Source organism: Etheostoma cragini, chromosome 5 (genome assembly GCF_013103735.1).
Source record: "Etheostoma cragini isolate CJK2018 chromosome 5, CSU_Ecrag_1.0, whole genome shotgun sequence".
Lineage (NCBI taxonomy): Eukaryota > Metazoa > Chordata > Actinopteri > Perciformes > Percidae > Etheostoma > Etheostoma cragini.
The window spans coordinates 19,298,339-19,316,540 of record NC_048411.1 but is presented as its reverse complement, the minus strand read 5'-3'; the positions used below and the strand labels follow the sequence as shown (position 1 = coordinate 19,316,540).

The window sequence follows — 18,202 nt, the reverse complement described above, 5'->3', positions numbered from 1 at the left end:
TTTTATAATACATATTATTGATTACATAAATGAATATAAAAATTCCCTACTGATTTTCTTTCTGTTGTTGTCCCTCAAAGGTGCAATGCCACATGTACATTTAAACACCAGTAAACAATAAATGGTTTCCAGTCTAATTTCTGCGCACCATCTACTTCTACAGTACCTGCCTTAGTTGGAGATGCTGTCCAGGGTGCTAATATGTATTATCTGTGTGCAATCATTGCCCTCCAGTGGCTGACTGTGGCTATGTGGGTTGAACGGAACTGAAGTGTTTGTTCCTACCCGAGTTACAAAAAGTAATGCACCTTAAATGCCAGTGTTTTCAGCGTTATTCAGTAGCATTTCGCAGTTCTTTAGTAAGTATGACTCTATGGCTTCTATCTGACAAGGGACGTTACATGTGTGACAGCAAACAGAATGTGGGTAAAATGTACTCAGCCCTTTATACAAACATTTTACAATGCTAAAAGGACTGTTTGGTGCTTGCTAGTTTCAGTTTCGTTAGCATAGACTTTATAGTCTATGTCCGTTAGCTTTAGCTTGCCTCGAGATGCTAACTGACAAATTAATAGAATTTCTTCTTCTGTAGTAAACCATACTGTAAAATAGCGACATTGTGTTGGTACGTAAGGAAACAACCTCAGCTCAATTAGCGTAAGTGGTAAAATATTGTTAACAAGTGACGGGTTAGCTTTTGATTTGGAGAACTCTTGAGCCATAAATCACTCTGGGAGAACGTTTATCTGACGCCAAAAATGTTTAGGTCCGTGCACCATTTCTCCTTGTTCTTCTTCTTCTTCTTCTTCTTCTTCTTGTATACCTCAAAATATGCCTTACCATTAATGGCTAATCACCCCGCTTCATGCAACAATTCGGCATAAGTCTGATCCAACAAGGAGTATGGTATGTTAAACAAATGTAAATTTAATGATTTGGGTCAACACACCCATTGCCATTCACGATGCATTTTGATGGTCAGCAGGAGCATGTGTAAAATGTGATTTACACTTGCAATACCGCCATTTAATTACAGAAATGTACTGCAAAGCAACATAAATTGTGTGATTTGTTAAATCAAGCAACATGGGATTCTAGCTCCCTACGGGTTGAGCGCAGTGTCTTCCCTACCAGTGTTTTGCCCCTTATATAATAACGCTATATATTTTCAACAGCAGCAAAAAAAGTATAATTAATTTTAGTGAATGTTACGGGCTTGCTTCATTGCACGTGTAACGCATGCGGAACAGACATTCCAAAACTAGGCTCACACCATAATGGATAACTAGCTACCACGCACGAGAGAAGCGCGCAGAGGACATGCTTCGCGGAACGTAAAAATAGGACAGTCTTATATTTTACACTAGATGAGTGCGGCCCCTTTACTCAGAAATGGATCATAAAATGTCTATTTCTTGTAAAATAAACAACTTAGTGACTGAATGAGCGTATTGTCAGTTTCATTCTGAGAGTTTCTGTTTCTATTTGTTTCCTGTCACCTGCATCCTCTGATGAAAGCTGAATGTACATTGAATTTTCACAGCGCTACGCCAGCTCAAAAAACTGAAGAAACAATAACAATCCAAAAGCTAAAGCTCTATCTCGCCTGTGACTCATACAATCCTACGCCGTGTGTCTCCATCAGGTGTAGCCAGTTAAAACATGCATTCCGCGGCACATACCCTCTACTAACTGTGCGCATGCGTTCAAAGTAGCTCAATCTTACCCCTATTTTCATCTGTTTCTAACTGTTGCAATTATGATCAATTATGAAACGTATGTTCTCTGTTACACATTTTTTTACCCAGCTAATGGGCTGACATCAGCTAGCAGAGATGCTGCTTAAGGATCTTCCCAAAGAGGCCCTGATGCGGCCCTTGTCCAGGAATGAAGTGGTGGGCATGTTGTTGAGGTTGACCATCTTTGGCGCAGCAACCTACTACAGCATCAAATGGGTTGTAGATGCTATGGACCCTACCTCCAAACAGAAAAACCAAGCCAAGAAAAGGGTATATTGAACACATTAAACTAAACAAAACTAAGCAGCACATTACATAAACATTTATATTATGAAAGAACAAGGTGGACATTTGTCCGAGTTCGCTGCTGTCAGTGTAGCAGATATGATCAAGAAATGAAGAACGACTGGAGCAGCGTTTTGCACACCATCGTTTTGTGTCTTCAGCTGAGTTGTCTCCTTTCTACAGGCAGAGCAGCTGATGAAGAGGATTGGCATTGAGGGCGTCAAACTAACAGAGTACGAGATGAACATTGCAGTTCATCTAGTTGATCCTCAAACTATGAAGGTAACGGGCTGTGATTCTTGTCCATGACATTGAGATTATCAAGTTTTGAGACATTTCTACCCTTTTTATCTTTGCACTTCATTATAATCTGCCCTCTTGCAGGTGTCCTGGAGAGATATAGCAGGTCTGGATGAGATTATCAATGAGCTGCAAGACACAGTCATCCTGCCCTTTCAGAAAAGACACCTTTTGGCTGGATCCAAACTCTTTCAGCCTCCTAAAGGTAGCAACATGTTATCTAATCAGATATCAAATGGTCAAACCTTACTCATAATCTTTAAGGTTCATGCTGACATTATAGGATAATATAAGATGCATTTCTTAAAGTAATTATATGCCACATTTATAAATAAGACCAGAGACCTGTACTAAGGCCAGCTTAAGGTCTTACTTATTTCAAGGTTTTTTTGTTGCCTTTAGTATGCTTTGTAGTGAAATATTTGCTATGCTGAATTGAGGTCAAAGCACACACTTGAGGAACACCATAAAATCTACTTGGTTACTTTTTCTGCATGTTCAAGGTCACCCTGCTTCTTTAGATCTACTAAGAATGCATAGTCCTAGTGATTTATAAGTACCCAATTGCTGCTGCTTGAAAGCAGGTAGCAACTGTTGTATTAGGAGCAACACTGTAAACTCAGTATGGAACTGAAAGTGCTGAAGAAAGTTAGCCTTTTAACCTCACAGCCAATGTTTATTCCTTAATATATTGCAAAAAACAATGTCATCCAAGTCGCTGTTACAATTTCGGACTGCGCTTTATTTCACAAATGCTAATCGTTTGAGTTGAAATGCATCAATGGCAAGCTAACTGGGTTTTATGATTCATGACTTTGACAAACTACATATTTTTAATTTGTTATGAACCCCATCAGTTTGTTCATTAGCCATTCTCTTTCTCGTTACTGTTAGAAAGTCATTTGGTGTATTATGCCTCCATAGAGAGCTATGTCCCAGGATCCAGTTCCATTCCTAGTCTCCAGTCTTTGTTTATATCATGTTACCTTTTTAAAAGTATGCAGCAAGTTGGGAATTTTCCATCTGTACATGTGTTAAAGGAGAAGACCAAGATAGGCAAAATTTCTCCTCACGGTTGCCAGGAATAGTTGATATGAGTCCCAATATGTAATAAGGTATATGAACTGTTACATCATGTAAAATGTATTGTTTTGCTCAAACAGATTGTATTTTATAAACACACCCATGTGATTTAATATATGCTGGAAGTATACTTCGTTTAGTAATAATTTTAGTATTTCAAACAAAAACATAACAGGAGGTTAAAAGAAACAGTAATTCATATTTTGTCCTTGTAGGTGTTTTATTGTTTGGTCCTCCGGGATGTGGGAAGACCATGATCGCCAAGGCAACAGCCAAAGCCTCGGGCTGCAAGTTTATCAACCTTCAGGCATCCACACTGACCGACATGTGGTACGGCGAATCACAGAAGCTGACTGCTGCTGTCTTCTCATTGGCTGTCAAAATCCAGCCCTGCATCATCTTCATTGATGAGATGGGTGAGTTTGAAAATGCATGAGTTTATTACACTGTTAGATGTGATTCGGCTTTAGCTTTACTCAAGCAGAAATGATTTCAAACAGCTGATACTCATATTGTTATGATGTTTTTACAGTTTTCGTATAAACAAAAAAATCCAGGGTTTCCTTCTATTTTTGTAAGGGTGGAATAGCAACTACAGCAGCACTGGAAACCTTTCTTTTTATAGGTTTACAGCTCCTTAAAGCACATTCAGCACTTTAACAGACTGTCTTATCATAATGTCCCGTCTATCAGTGTAGAACAAGTTTCAAAAGCCTGACACTGCAAACTCCAATTGCTTTTATCATTCTACCACCAAAAATGCAAAATTTCTATGTGCAACTTTATATTATAAAAGTGTAATACTGTTTGTCTGTGTATCACAATACTATGCTAAATCAAGGAGCAGATGAGTTGTGTGTAAATGCTGTCTTCATCCCTGTTTTTGCTCTTTGTCTCTTGTTTATTAGAGTCATTCCTGAGGAACCGTTCCAGCCTGGACCATGAGGCGACAGCCATGATGAAGGCCCAGTTCATGAGCCTGTGGGATGGCCTGGATACTTCCTCAACCACCCAGGTAACACAGCCAAAGCTCATTCCTATGCTGTACATACTAGGGGTTGCAGGACTCTGATGTAAAGAAAATCGATTATTAGTCAATTAGCCTAATAAAATCACAGGAGGAGAGAATGCTTTGCAATCTATATCTGTATCTTAGGACCCTTTAATATCAACCCTTGTGTTGATTCTCTTAACAGGCTTGCTTGGTGTTGCTTAGCCTTTCTAGCATTTTGAAACCTGTCCAATTAATCAACAAGCACTTTTGCAGTGAGCTCAACTACCTGTTCTTCAGTTTGTGCTTCAACACGCTACCAGAGAATGTCTAATTGTGTCTAAATGTCTAATTTGAGTGTCGCATTTGAAAGGAAATTAAGAGAATATATACACTGCTGAGTGTTAGATTTTTTTAAAGGGCTTTGAGTCTACTCACACTACTTGGTTTACCAGCTGTAACTTTACGCACACCAGTCCCGGCAATTATGTCCAACAGTCCAGTCAGTCAATCAAAACTTTGCCGTGAAAAAAAATTCAGTGCAAAGTTTATTATCCGTGCTTGTTTGCTTAGCTATGTGTGCACAGAATTTAAATGTATGCAAATCATACCTCCTACGTCGGGCTCCGTGCAAGAATCCAGTGATCTAATGCTGGACAGCCTGTAACATTAGCATTAGCACCCACAATAGCTCCTGCGTGTCTTTACACAAAGCAAACCACAAACGTCCTTTTGCATAGCAGAAATCCAAACAGGTACAGGCAGCTCTCCTTGTCCTTAGCTCCAATATATTCTTATGTCCAAAATGTTTTGTGTTTTTTCCATAAAGTTGAGCGTGAAAATGAGCGTGGATTTTGACTAATTTTGCCAGCAACTGTGCTACAGGTCTATGTTGTTATTGAGAAAACCACATGATCAGTGACTAGTCGTCTTTAAGCTCAAAATGTCATTGTGGAAGAATAAAGTCAATCTAGTCTGTGCAACCCCTAGTACATACCAGATTAAGTACATCCCATATTAAGTCCCACTTTTCCAATGACAAGAACAATCCTACCCAATACTGTTTATTTTAAAAACACTTACATTTTACAAAATGTGTTTGTAGAGTTAATACAACAGGTGGTTTTGATGGCATAATGTATTCACACTGTGATTCTTATGATTATAGGTGATGGTGATGGGAGCCACAAACAGGCCACAGGATGTTGATCCAGCCATCCTGCGCAGGATGCCTACCACTTTTCATGTTGGCCTGCCGGTAAGGCGTGTACACACGATACTTACTTACTCCTCTTCATTCTCTATGGGACGTAAGGCTTCAATGAGCACTCTCCATTGGATTTGCTCCCTGGCAGCATGTTGGGCCTATCCCGCGTACACAGAAACACTAGCACAAACAGTTGTCCTCTATGAAAAGTAAATTAATACACATTGATTTATACACTATTTCAAATGTACTGTCAAATGTTTGGGGCAGTTTTATGCAGAGTAAATTCAAGGTAAATTAATATATTTTAATACAGTACAATGACCACACCTAATCATGTCAGGTATACAGTACTGTGCAAAAGTTGTAGGTAGGCGTGAAAAAATGCTTCAAACTGAGAATGCTTTCAAAAATATAAATAATGATTGTTTAGTTTTATCAATTTACAAAATGCAAAGTGAGCGAACAAAAGAAAAATCTAAATCACATCAGTATTTGGTGTTACTAATAGAGATGGCCTGATACAATTTTTTTGTATACCAAGTACTGATCCGATACCAGTGGGTCATATATTTTATTATGTTTAACAGGTGTACACTACTATCCCTGTATGTTTGTCATATGATCTCTGTCTTTGTTGTCGTTCTGGCTCAGGTTAAACTTTTCGTGAAACATGAACTAACACAAAAAAATGCCACAGAACTTTCTTTTAATATCTAGTTTGATTGACAGTCAGTCATAATGAAAAAAGTTTGTATGCCAAAGGGCTGGAGAATGCTACAATAATGAGTGTCTGCAGGCAACAGTGAAGCATGGTAGAGGTTCCTTCAAAGTTTATGGCTGCATTTCTGCAAATGGAGTTGAAGATTTGGTCAGGATTAATGGTGTCCTCAATGCTGAAAAATACAGGCTGTCATCATTACATCCAACCACGAAGGAGGCCTAATATTGGCCCCACACTTATTCTGCAACCCCAAACTTACAGCCATGGTCATTAAGAACTGTCTTCAGTGTAAAGAAGTCGTGGAAGTGATCTCAACATCATTGATTGTGTCTGGCATTACATGAAGAGACAGAAGGATTTGAGGAAGCCTACATCCACTGTAGATCTGTGATTAGTTCTTCAAGATGTTTGGAACAACCGACCAGCCCAGTTCCTTCAAATACTGTGCAAGTGTACCGACAAGGATTGATGCTGTCTTGAAGGCAAAGAATGGTCACACACCATTTAGATTCCTCTTCTATTCCTTCACTGCATTTTGGTAATTGATGAAAATAAATTACCCCTTCCATTTTTGAAAGCATTCTTAGTTTAAAGCCTTTTTTCATACCTGCCTAAAACATTTGCACAGTACTTTAAATATATGAAAGCTGTTGATGCAGGAGAAACAGTAAAGGAGTACAATTATATCTTATAGCTGTACATGTATTTACACCTATTGTTTGTGTATAATGTGTTCGGGCAGTTGTAATGGCACGAAGGCAGTGTCTAATCATTAAAAAGTCTTTTAACTGGTGATTAGTTTCTAATTGTTACGTGCCATCTTTTTTGATTCATATTAATACGCTTTCAAGATCCACTGTCCCTCTGTCTTTGCAGAACACAAGACAAAGACAAGACATCCTGAGGCTGATCTTAGCAGGAGAAAATGTAAGATGTGACAAAATGTAAGATGTGACTTAATTTTATTCAAGTCAGCTTTTGTCATTTCTCAGAGACCATTTCACACCTGTATTTTCACCTTCCAATCATATGAAAATAAATCAGATCCCCCATGAACACACAGATTAATTCTTTACATTTGTCTCACATTGCTGTCCTGTTTCTCTACTCAGCTGAGCAATGCCATTAATCTAAAGGAGATTGCTGAGAAGACAGAGGGTTACTCAGGCAGTGATCTCCGGGAGCTTTGCCGCGATGCTGCCATGTATAGAGTCCGGGACTACGTCCGCAAGGAGCAGATGAGGCAGATTGCTCAGCAGCTACAGGCCTGCGAGGAGGAGGAAAAGTATGACTCTTATTCAAACACCCACAAGATTTCATAGCCTTTGGGTCCACCGAGCATCTGTTTGTTTAAATACAGTACCTACTCTAAACAGTTAAGGTCAGACATGTGGGTTTTTTGAAAGCAATATTATGTCAAGTGATCTACTGTATATTCTGGTACTCACCAACTTTACATTTGACTTAATATTTCCACAAATGAAACATTCCTTTCTGTTTTCAGTGTGATATTTAAAGTAATAAGTGAAAACACATTAAAATAATTTCAGTTTCAGTCCTCACATACATTTACATATACATTGGAGTGTTGATCAATGTCACAAAGTACTGCGTGAGATTACATTTTGAAGGTATCTGAAGTAAATCTGGTTGATTTTAAAAACTTTCTTTTTATAAAAAGGCTAAATATATCATCTGTGTAACCTATGCTTCAGTTGTTGCTAAGCAACTACTGAAATCAGTCTTGGAGTAAAGCACTATTGCTACAAATAATGCTTTTTAACTTGTTAAGTTTTAGCACTCTAAACACTAAGCTACTAAGGAATAAAAGGCAGCAGAACACATTGCTGAAAGCTCTCTAAAGACATGCAGCCTTACTGTAGTTATCAGTAATCAATCCAGTGAGTTGATCCTGTAGTCTTTTTTTCTAAAACGCCCATTGAGAAGTTAGTTTGGGCCACAGCTATCGGTAGCTGTGTATAGGTCACTGTGTCTGACCTCTTTTGTCCTTTGCACCAGACCTGTGGATGAGGACCGGTTGCGGCCAGTCACCCAGTTGGACCTCCTTTTTGGCTTGGACAAGATGAAGGAATCTAAACAGGCCACCGTCTACATGTTGCCCATTGTGTCAGAGGTACCCCTGGACTAAACATCAACACTGCACCACAGCGAGAGATGATTTCATCTCGCTTTTGTCCGCAGTGTGTTCCAACTCACCAACAGCGGCTCCTCTAATATGTCAAAAGCCAGAGAGCAGCCATACATCTCTTAACGTTTATGTATCCAAGCAGGGATTGTTCTGGGCATGCTCCCTTTTAGCACAACCCTGTCACATATGTACAGTTACAATACATTCAGAAATCTAATGTCTTACTGGCCACTGACGTCAAGTCAATCTGCCTTCTGCATGAAATGTGCGTACAAGTTTGCTTTCAAGTTAATAACTTTTTTAGCATTCATCAACACTTGTTTTAATGTAAGATCAAAGATGCAGTTTGCAATACTGACAGCTAGTGTTTAATATAGTTACTGCAGTACAAATTCAAAAAGTTTACCTTTTTACAGGTATATATCTGGCAACCCAGCCTGGCTGTCAAACTGGGAAGTTGATAACATCACTCAGGCCAAAAAAGATTTCCGTCACAGAATGGAAATTTCAAAAGGAGAAAATACTTACATTAGCATTGTTGTCAGAAAATATAGTATTTCAACTTGGCATGTTTCCTTAATATCTGATGACATATTGGGGCCATTTTTTGATTCATTACAGTAAATATATTACATATTGGACCTTTAAGAGGGCCCTGGACCACGCATAAGCCAATATGCACACTTAAAACAAACTTATGTTTTGTGCTTAAAAATATTCATTATGAGGATGAAAAAGCTATTTACTTCACGAAAACACAGAAAAAATCTTATTTTATTATTATTGTTATTAAAATATCAATTATGTACCTATTTTATCATTTTAAAAGTTTACACAGGATGATTAAGTGGAAGCTTATATGACAAGAAAATAGACTAAAATGCAGACATGCACACATACATTCTACCGCATACCCACCAAACTGTAGCACGAAGTGCTGGAGATTGGGGGGGCTTAAGCGTTATGACATGGTAGAATTTCCGTTAGTATGCATTATACACTTTCAACAAAAATCTAGCTTTTAATTTAAAGTGAAAACCAGAACCCCCCCCCCACACCTGGCACCACCTCAAGACGTGTGATGGTTTCGTGGAACCTGGGCACAGACATGGCGTTGAAACCCAACAGCAAGTTTACATTTTAAAGGTTTATTTAAAGTTCCTTTTATTTCTTTGAGATTATTAATTTGTCTAAAAGTGGATGACATATGCTAGCGTCTTTCTTAATAAAACTTCAATCGCTGCAGAAGAACCTTTTTTCTTTTTTCTGCTGACCTTAGGTATTTCCTATTCTTACTAGGTATTTTTGTTACTTGTTCTTTTTTCTTTTCTTTTGTCCGAGTTTGACCTGTGAAATGTCAGTGGCTTGCTGGTTTGTGGTTTGCAAATGGCACTTGAGTCTGCTGCCCTAAAATGGGATTATTGGGAAGTTTCCCAATGCTAATTACAAATGACCTGGTCCCGCCATCCAATTTCAGATCAAATGCATTTCATTACCATACTCCGGTGGGCAAGAACAGACTGGCTGTCAAAGCACCTTTCATGAATTCATTTTTTTTCTTCGATTTCCCTCTTATTAGTTTGTGCAGAGAAAATTAAGAAAACATAGCAAAGCAGGCTTTTCCTGTCAGTTTAATATGTGTAGACAAAAACAGATAACAAACATTTAAGTCTCAAGTAGAGATCGTGTCACCACTTAAACCCTGTAACAGGAACCACAGCTGTAAAGACCTAAGCCAAGGCCGGCAAAAAATGAGTTATAAGCCCTGATATCAATATCATTACCCTCCTACTAATAGCTGTACTAGTATGCTTATTTGATTCATCACCACTCAGTCCTCAGCTGCTAGCATTTTGAGTGTCATAATTATTGTGCCATTATAAGTAATTTTCCATTGTTCTGCTTTAAATATTTTTAATAATGAACTTTTCATTTCACGCTTTGTGCATCAATCAATGCTGTCGCTGCAACACACATCTGGGTTTTTCTCTGTCAGTTACTTTTATTGGCATTTTAAGGAGAGCAAGGCTTTAACATTCAAATGCTTTTAATCATCCAGTCAGTCTCAAGTTGTTGATCCGCTTTTTCGGACTTTCCTCTGTATAAAAAGCCCCATTATACGCCACATGGTCACAGCATGTTTTCATGGATCTGTTCATGGGTGTCATACAGACCTTTCTCCCACTCAGTGTGAGTTAGCAAGGGCATATCAGGTCATTCAACCATGACCACGTGGTGGTGCTGCAGCTACACTGTCGTGGCACTGAAGCAGGTGTAGCAAACTGGCTAATGGACTGCTCACATGCAGAGCAGTTTTAATATTGTGTTGCGATATTCAAAAAGAGGAGCCTGCATTGTCAGCATTATTGGTATATTCAGTGATATCTAGTCTCTTTCTTAAACCTCTTAGTTCCTCAGGTGACAGTGAAAGGTTAGTGTTGCTGTAAATTGGCGATTGTGTCGCTGCTGCTTACAGGTCTTCGTTTTATTCTTGGAGAAGGGAAATGGTTTTTCTCAATGCAATATCACGTCATCAGGTCATTCATCAGTTACGTGGCAGAGACTTATTCTATGGTTCATATACAGTTACTTGGTAATTACACTGTAAAATATGTGTATGTGTTAAATATGGTAATCATGTACTGTGAAGTGTATTTATTTAATGACAAAACAAATAGCATTCTTTTTACCAGAAAAATGTTACCTCTATTATTTCAGCATGGGTTCCTGTTGGTCTTTGTCCTGCACTTGTTTAAATGTATTACATGTAATAAATGTCCAAAAAGATAAAGTCTAATTTGTGAAGATTTCAAACTACATATATAATTTCCAAACCTTATTACTAGTGGTGTAACGGACATAATTGATCTGTGGTCCAAACGGATCAACGCTCATTGTTTGGAATGCATGTGAACCGCGGATCAATTGCTAAATTTAACTATAATAATCGTGTGGATGTAATGTATTTTGACTGTTGCTGTTACATCGTTGGGGCACACTGAGGACAGTCCACCCAGTTGAAAGACGCACCAGGAGCAGGGAGCCGGAAGCAGCAAACTCATTGCATTGTTATATGCTACCTTGAGAGTCCGCGTACTTTTTTTCTTAGAGTTAGACCACAATTTTGCAGTATATAACCGTGTGATATAGGTTCTAAACAGTGATCACTTAATGGAGTCAGAGCCAACGTTAGCTTGAGAATAAATTTAATAAAGAGCAAGACGACTATCTGACAAATAAAAGATAGGAAACGTAATTTCCGGTCCTCAGCGCTTTTAACTATCATTATGTGGCTTTTCTTAGAGTTATACTTTATATCATGATCAAGGCCATACAGAGAGCACACCTTCAGCAGCTGCAGCCCAGCACTAAATGGAACAGGGCCAGATTGTCTCTAGTAGCCTATTTTTAATCTATTTAACTGATTTTATAAGTCCTGCATATAAACATTAAATAAAATAGGAGACAAAATTCCTCCTTGCAGCACTTCATTACTAACACAGAATGGAACAGATGCAACATTATCCCATTTAACTTGAACCATTTGATGGGCATGCCAAACCATTAAACCTTTCACAAACAATTTAGAGCCATCTCTATCTAGCAATTTTGTAAACAATTGTTCATGATTAGTTCTGTCAAATGCCTTTGATGCTCAATAAAATAGATTAAATCAAGCTTGTGTACCTGAACTCAATCTCAATAAGAGCATAGATACACCGGTTAGTTCTGTTCTTTCCTTTGAACCCAAACTGATTGTCAGCAGTAAGGCCACACATTTCTAGCTTTATTAACAGTTTTAGTTCCAGTTTCTTGGACAAGATACCGGCTAATGCATAGGTCAATAATTGTCAATACTGTTGAGCTAGTTAGCACAGACACTAGCATTACAGGCATAATACCATTTGGCAGGACACCATGAACCAGACAACTAATAAAGCGCATCAAAAGTAGAGGGCAGAGCTCTACTCTACTGCCATGTTCTGCAGTAATGCAGTGCACACCGCAGGATTCGTTGTCCAACATATTAATGGCATCATAAATATCTGCTGCCCTAACTATCATATCGGCTGAGAGATCAATTTGTTCCTGATTGATTCTAAATGGGTTTCTTTTAACACTATTAAAAAGGTCACGGTAGTGCTCACGCCAAAGCTCAACTATTAATTTTTCAGGCCTACAAACACCTTCACTGTCAGCTGGTAAGGGTGTTTTGTTGTATTCATTACTTTGATTTCTTGCCATAAGTCAGTAAGGTTGATGTTCACTAGCTTTCTGGCTAGCGTGTCTGCTCTCATTTTGTTTTCATTTTTCTATTACTTACTTTTATCAGAGGGGCAGCTAAGCCATTCAGGGCAAATGGGCAGTTGCAGTCTTTAATAAGTCCACTATTCAGGTTTTGCTGACAGCCAAACTATTTTAAAATTATGGTTTGAGTTTTTAATGGATGTCTGGCCATGTGTTCTAAGGTCATGAAATCGGACTGAACCCACTCATAACGGCTATGAAAATCAAGTCAAATTATTGTTATTTTTAAAAACCTCTCAGGATTTACTAGGTTTCCATGTTACAACAGCTATTTGATTATGGCTCCAGAGCTGGTCAGAAAATTATATTTTTATAACTTTGTATGTTTGTGTGTGTGTTTGGGAATTCTCCAAAGGCTGGTAAAATGTTGTATTTTCAAGAAAGAGTTATGCAATGCCATGAAGTGCAGATATGTTGCAGTCTGTAGTGTGGACAGATGGCCAAGTAATATTTACAGTGCATTCTGTAATGAGGCAAAATCTGAAATTCTGCGAGGATTCATGTCTTATCTCTAACTCAGAGTCATTGATTAGTTATTCATAAAGCTATCGATGAGTTATTCATGAACAGGGAGTCAAAGTGAAAGTATCCACTCCAGCTCTTTTCAATTAGAGGACAACTCCCAGTCGATAAACATGATGGAAGAAGATCTCCCCCGCATCACAGCTGGCTGGAGATGTCAAAGACTTCCCATTGAGAGGAGAGCTCAGACTCAGATAGATTCACGTTTGCCTGGCCCTTGTCTGTTTCGTTACAGGAGCTCTCAGCCCTGGTATGATGGTCTCAATCTTTTTTCTATAGGAACGTTGGAGAGAGTGTATAATGGCCCCACTCTGCTCAGTGACAGTCTTCTGAAAGCTTTAGTGCCATCAGACATGATTGAGCGAGCCTAGAGAAACCAGAGGCAGCTGTTATCCCTGCCACATTTCTCAGTAGGACATCCTGTTGCCTGCTGATGCTTAGAGTTTTATAGCTGGAGTAACTCACAAAGCCATATTGCATAAGCATATGAAGGGCAGAGCAGCTTTATACCAAAGAATAGGATTCGAGGAGTTCTGTAAAAAAGATGTTGGGCAAGAGGACCATGTTGATTTAGTCTTTGTTTTCTTTGCTTCAGTGGGTAGTCACATCAAAAGGATAGATATGTGCGACAATGGTCCTGGATCAGATTAACCACCAGGACTTTGCTTTGAGCTGAGGGGTTAAAGAGGCAGTTACTTTGGCTTTCAAGTGCATATTTAGCTCAAAGGTTCATCATGCGTCTAAAAGACCTAGTCTGGATCAATAGAAGTACATTTCCAGGATAAAGGCTAACATGACAAGCTTTGCCCCTTTGCTTCAATTTGCTTTATTTTTTTGTGATTTACTATCTTAACTTCAAAACCGATTGGCGTGGACCAAGTACACAAGGTGAAACTCTGCGTTAACGCAGTTTTTATTATTTCTTTTTTGTTGTAAAAGTGTGTTGCTCACAGGCTTTGTAAATACTGCAAAGTTAAATTTTCTTATCACCGGAGTACTTCCAGTCTGAAGTATCACCTTGACAGTGGATACCAGCAAAGCATTCAACGACACACACAGTGGCGCGAGGCTTCGGCAGGCTACGTTAGATGCAGCGTGTGGTAAGTAGAGATAAACAAAGGCAAGAGACGCTAACAAATGCCATAGCGACGTGGATAGCTACAGACTGCAGGTCCTAGGGTTGTGGAGGACATTGGTCTGAGAATCGCAACAATGACGGCAGGTACGAGATTCCCTCAACATGCACCATCAGACTCCCAGTTGTATGAAAAGGAGAGGAATGCAAAAGCGACCACGTTACAACATGCACCCGCTGCTGCTCTTACTGGGGACTACTGGACTCACTGGGGACTACTGGACTCACTGGGGACTACTGGACTCACTGGGTAACCATAATTATCTCGGAGTTACAGTGCATTATACTGATGAAAAGTGGGCGCTGCATTCACGTGCTCTGACTGTAATGAAAACAGAGGAGAGACATTATGCTGAAACATGCGCGGGACACTTTATTAAAGTTGCTCAGCAGTGGAATGTGTCACCGTAGTTAGCACAGATAGTACGATAGATACGAAATCTGATCGCTGCTGCAAGCCTTCTGCCTTTTGAACATGTCCCCTGCTTTGCGCATGGTCTCCAGCGTCCTGTCACAGTGTTTCTGCTTAACAGTGCGTTTGACGGTGTCCTTGCAAAGTGGAGAAAAGTTGTGGGGCACTCTAAACACAGTCCAGCAAGGGCTGCAGAGTTAGAGCAACAATAGATGAACGTGTACAAAAGAAGGAGTCGCTTAGCAACACGTTCCAACCAGATAGAATTCAACTCTGGACATGATAAGTACGTTGTTTAAGTTGAGATGTACACTAAAAAAAATTATTTTACTGCTACTTTATAAACAAAATGCTGTTACGTTTTTGCAAGACAAATGTTACGGCACTTTCATTCATATGGCAGAACATTAAAAAAAATTGCACTATGTACACAACTTTTGAATTAATAATTTAATTTTGCGATTAGTTACGATTACTCAGGGAAATTATGTGATTAATTGCGATTAAAATTTTCAATTGCTGCCCAGCTCTAATATATATATATATATATATATATATATATATATATATATGTGTGTATAGAGATAGATAGATAGATAGATATGCTGCTAGAGCATCACTGTAAAAGCCACTGACATAATCCAGAGGGGCCTCATCCCCTTCACCAGGATGCTGTAAAGCAGTGTGTGTAGGAGAGACATGCCATGTAGCAACATGTACTGGTGATCATAACAAGCCAAATGACATTTAAACATGTGAAAACAGGAGGTCAATTGATATTTTGGGAACATATGAGATCTACAGTGTATGTTTAGTAAAATTCTTGAAGACCGTAGGCTTCATTAAGCCCGCCTCAGCTCCATCTACGCTCCACCTCTTTGCCCATTTTGGGATTAGCTAACATCCGGTACGGCCGCAGCAACCAGGAGCTGTCCACTTGACCTTCATTTTGGCTCCTCAGAAGCCTATGGATGATGTCACATGAACAACATCCATATTTTATAAAGTCTATAAGTAGCAACTTAGTATAGCGGAGCAGAATATTTCTGGCCTGTGTGATTCAGTATTGACTTTGCCTTTTATAAAACCGTTCCAGGTTTCCAGTAACTGAACTAGGGCTGTGCATGAGGAAAGCCACTAATGGTACAGATATGGTTGAATACATGCTGTTCCTCTTTTTTACCCAACTTTAGTTTTGGCCCACGGTAGTCATAAAGCAACAAGTTTTACTCTCCTGACTCCAGATTTTCTCTCACCTCTCCTTGTTCACACCTGACAACATGGGAGGCCAGGCTGGAGAGAAGGATTTGCCATTAGCAGATGTAATCGGAGTGTCTGAAGGCCGCAGCACACCAGTTGAAAGGTAATCAGAAGGTGTGTGGCTGTTGGGCTAGGTGTTGAGAGAAGGGTGAGCTCTTAGGGCTTTCTGATGCTGATATTGAGTATCCCTCCTTGGAATAAAATAGCTCCAAAATCAGAGGCGCAGTTCATCTTTTCCAGAGCTAAATTGATGTGTGGGGAAGTCACTCAAGGATGAATTGTGACACTACAGGTACAGCCTCAGATCTATATATCGCAGTGAACAGAAGCTTATCTGATCTCTAAATGGTACAGTAGTTCAATTTTAAAGTTAAAGATTACTTTTTATTTTAATTGAAAATGTGTTGGAAGCTTGGTCAGTTACTGTTGTAACTGTTGTACAGTACTGTTGTAAGAATGTGCACAATTCCAGTAGGTAGCTAGCTTCTATAAGACTTTGTTGAGTTATGTTTTTTTATTTATTTTTTTAAATCCTGTTTTCTTTTCCTTCTCAGTGGTCCCTCCCTAGTCTTGTGTTGTTCCTGTCTGGTGTTCCCCTTGACTATCTGTATGTTCTGTTTCCTGTTTTATTTTGAAGTCTGGTCTCTGCCTTGTCTTGTCTCTAGTTTTACTTCTTGTCTGTCTGATTGTCCTGCCCCTCCCTAATGTAATTCACCTAACGTGTGTCAGTGTGTTTGTTTGCGGGTTCCGGCTTGGGTGCTTAGCGTTTGTACTCTTCCCTGCGGTTTTTCGTTCCCCGTGAGTTTTCCCCTGTGAAGTTTTTCCAGTCTCTGTGATCCTGTTTTTTGATTTCCTGGTTTTGGAGTTTTCAGTTTTTGGACTTTGTTTTTGCTTTCTTGGAACCCTTGTTTTTTGTGAATAAATCCTCGCTAAACACTTCCGCCTGCCTGCTTGCCTCTTCCCTGCTTTTTTGTCCTCACTTCATGAACAGTGTAACACTGTGGTTATACTTTACTTGAAGGTATCTACATACGAGTGACATGGCACTGCCATGGACTTAATGGTTCTTTTAGCAAGTATCATTTGGTTTTGTCATGACAACTTATGGGTAGGGTTGAGATTAGGGTTCATTTCACTCTTATGTAGATACCTACAGGTAAAGTGTTAGAGTCTTTTAATTCTCCCCCCCCCCCGCCCCCCATTCTTCTTTCACCCGACACCTCTAGCTCAGAAATATTCGTTGGCCTCCTTGCATGCACAGCATTGCCTCACAGATTTTCAATGATATTTAAACCCACGGAACTGTTATCCCATAACCTACATCCATATTTCCTGAAGGTACTTCATGGTTGATTTTGAGGTATGCTTTGGTTCATTGTCATTCATGCTGAAAGGCCTGACCTCTCATTAACGTCAAATGTCTGGGCAGACCTTAGCCTCTAGAATGTCTTGATGTTTGTTGGATCCATTCTTCCTTCCACCCACACAATGTTTCCTGTGCCCCCAGCTGCTACGTAACATTGGGTCCAGCTCCATGCTTAACAGTTGGCAAGGTCTTCTTCTCTATAGGTATTCACTAGGGGTGGCACGGTTCATGAAAAAACATCTAAACCGTTTGTTTGCTTGTCTCAGTTTGGACCGTGTGTGTGTTGCACGGTTCGATGCATGCGCGATGTAGCCTTGTGCCCGTATGTGACAATTTATTGAATCGGAATTGGACCTCAGCGTTTCTGTCACTTCCTGTTCAGCCTGAAGGCTGCTGGAAACTGTCCATCTTGACAGCAGAATTTTGTCAACACCCCCAGCTGCTTGCTCTCGTCCACTTCACAACAGCCGAGGCGCAGTTCATCTCGAATGAGCCTAGTGTGTTTCTCTTTACTTGCAATTGCTTAGAGAGTCACCATGCATTCCTCTGTTTGTTTTTTATTTATATTTCTGCCATTAATGATGTGTTGTAATTCATTCATGTGTGTTCATTCTGCCTTCTGCTTCTTTAATTGAGCATTGTTATGGATGTGAGATGAAAACGTGAAGAATCTTTGAAAATCCCCCGGAACAAACCTGCAAATGTGAAATAGAAACATTTA

General features: G+C 39.4%; 1 protein-coding gene across 1 annotated transcript; it reads left to right on the top strand.

Moving 5' to 3' along the window:
- The first annotated feature begins 260 nt into the window (after positions 1-260).
- Positions 261-8,699, top strand: atad1a (ATPase family AAA domain containing 1a). The gene is made up of 10 exons (XM_034872481.1): positions 261-359; positions 1,809-2,009; positions 2,208-2,306; positions 2,409-2,529; positions 3,623-3,823; positions 4,316-4,422; positions 5,567-5,656; positions 7,206-7,256; positions 7,442-7,614; positions 8,349-8,699. Exons 2-10 carry the CDS (start codon positions 1,836-1,838, stop codon positions 8,476-8,478), a joined length of 1,146 nt encoding a protein of 381 aa, XP_034728372.1. The 5' UTR covers positions 261-359; positions 1,809-1,835; the 3' UTR covers positions 8,479-8,699.
- Positions 8,700-18,202: the final 9,503 nt, after the last annotated feature.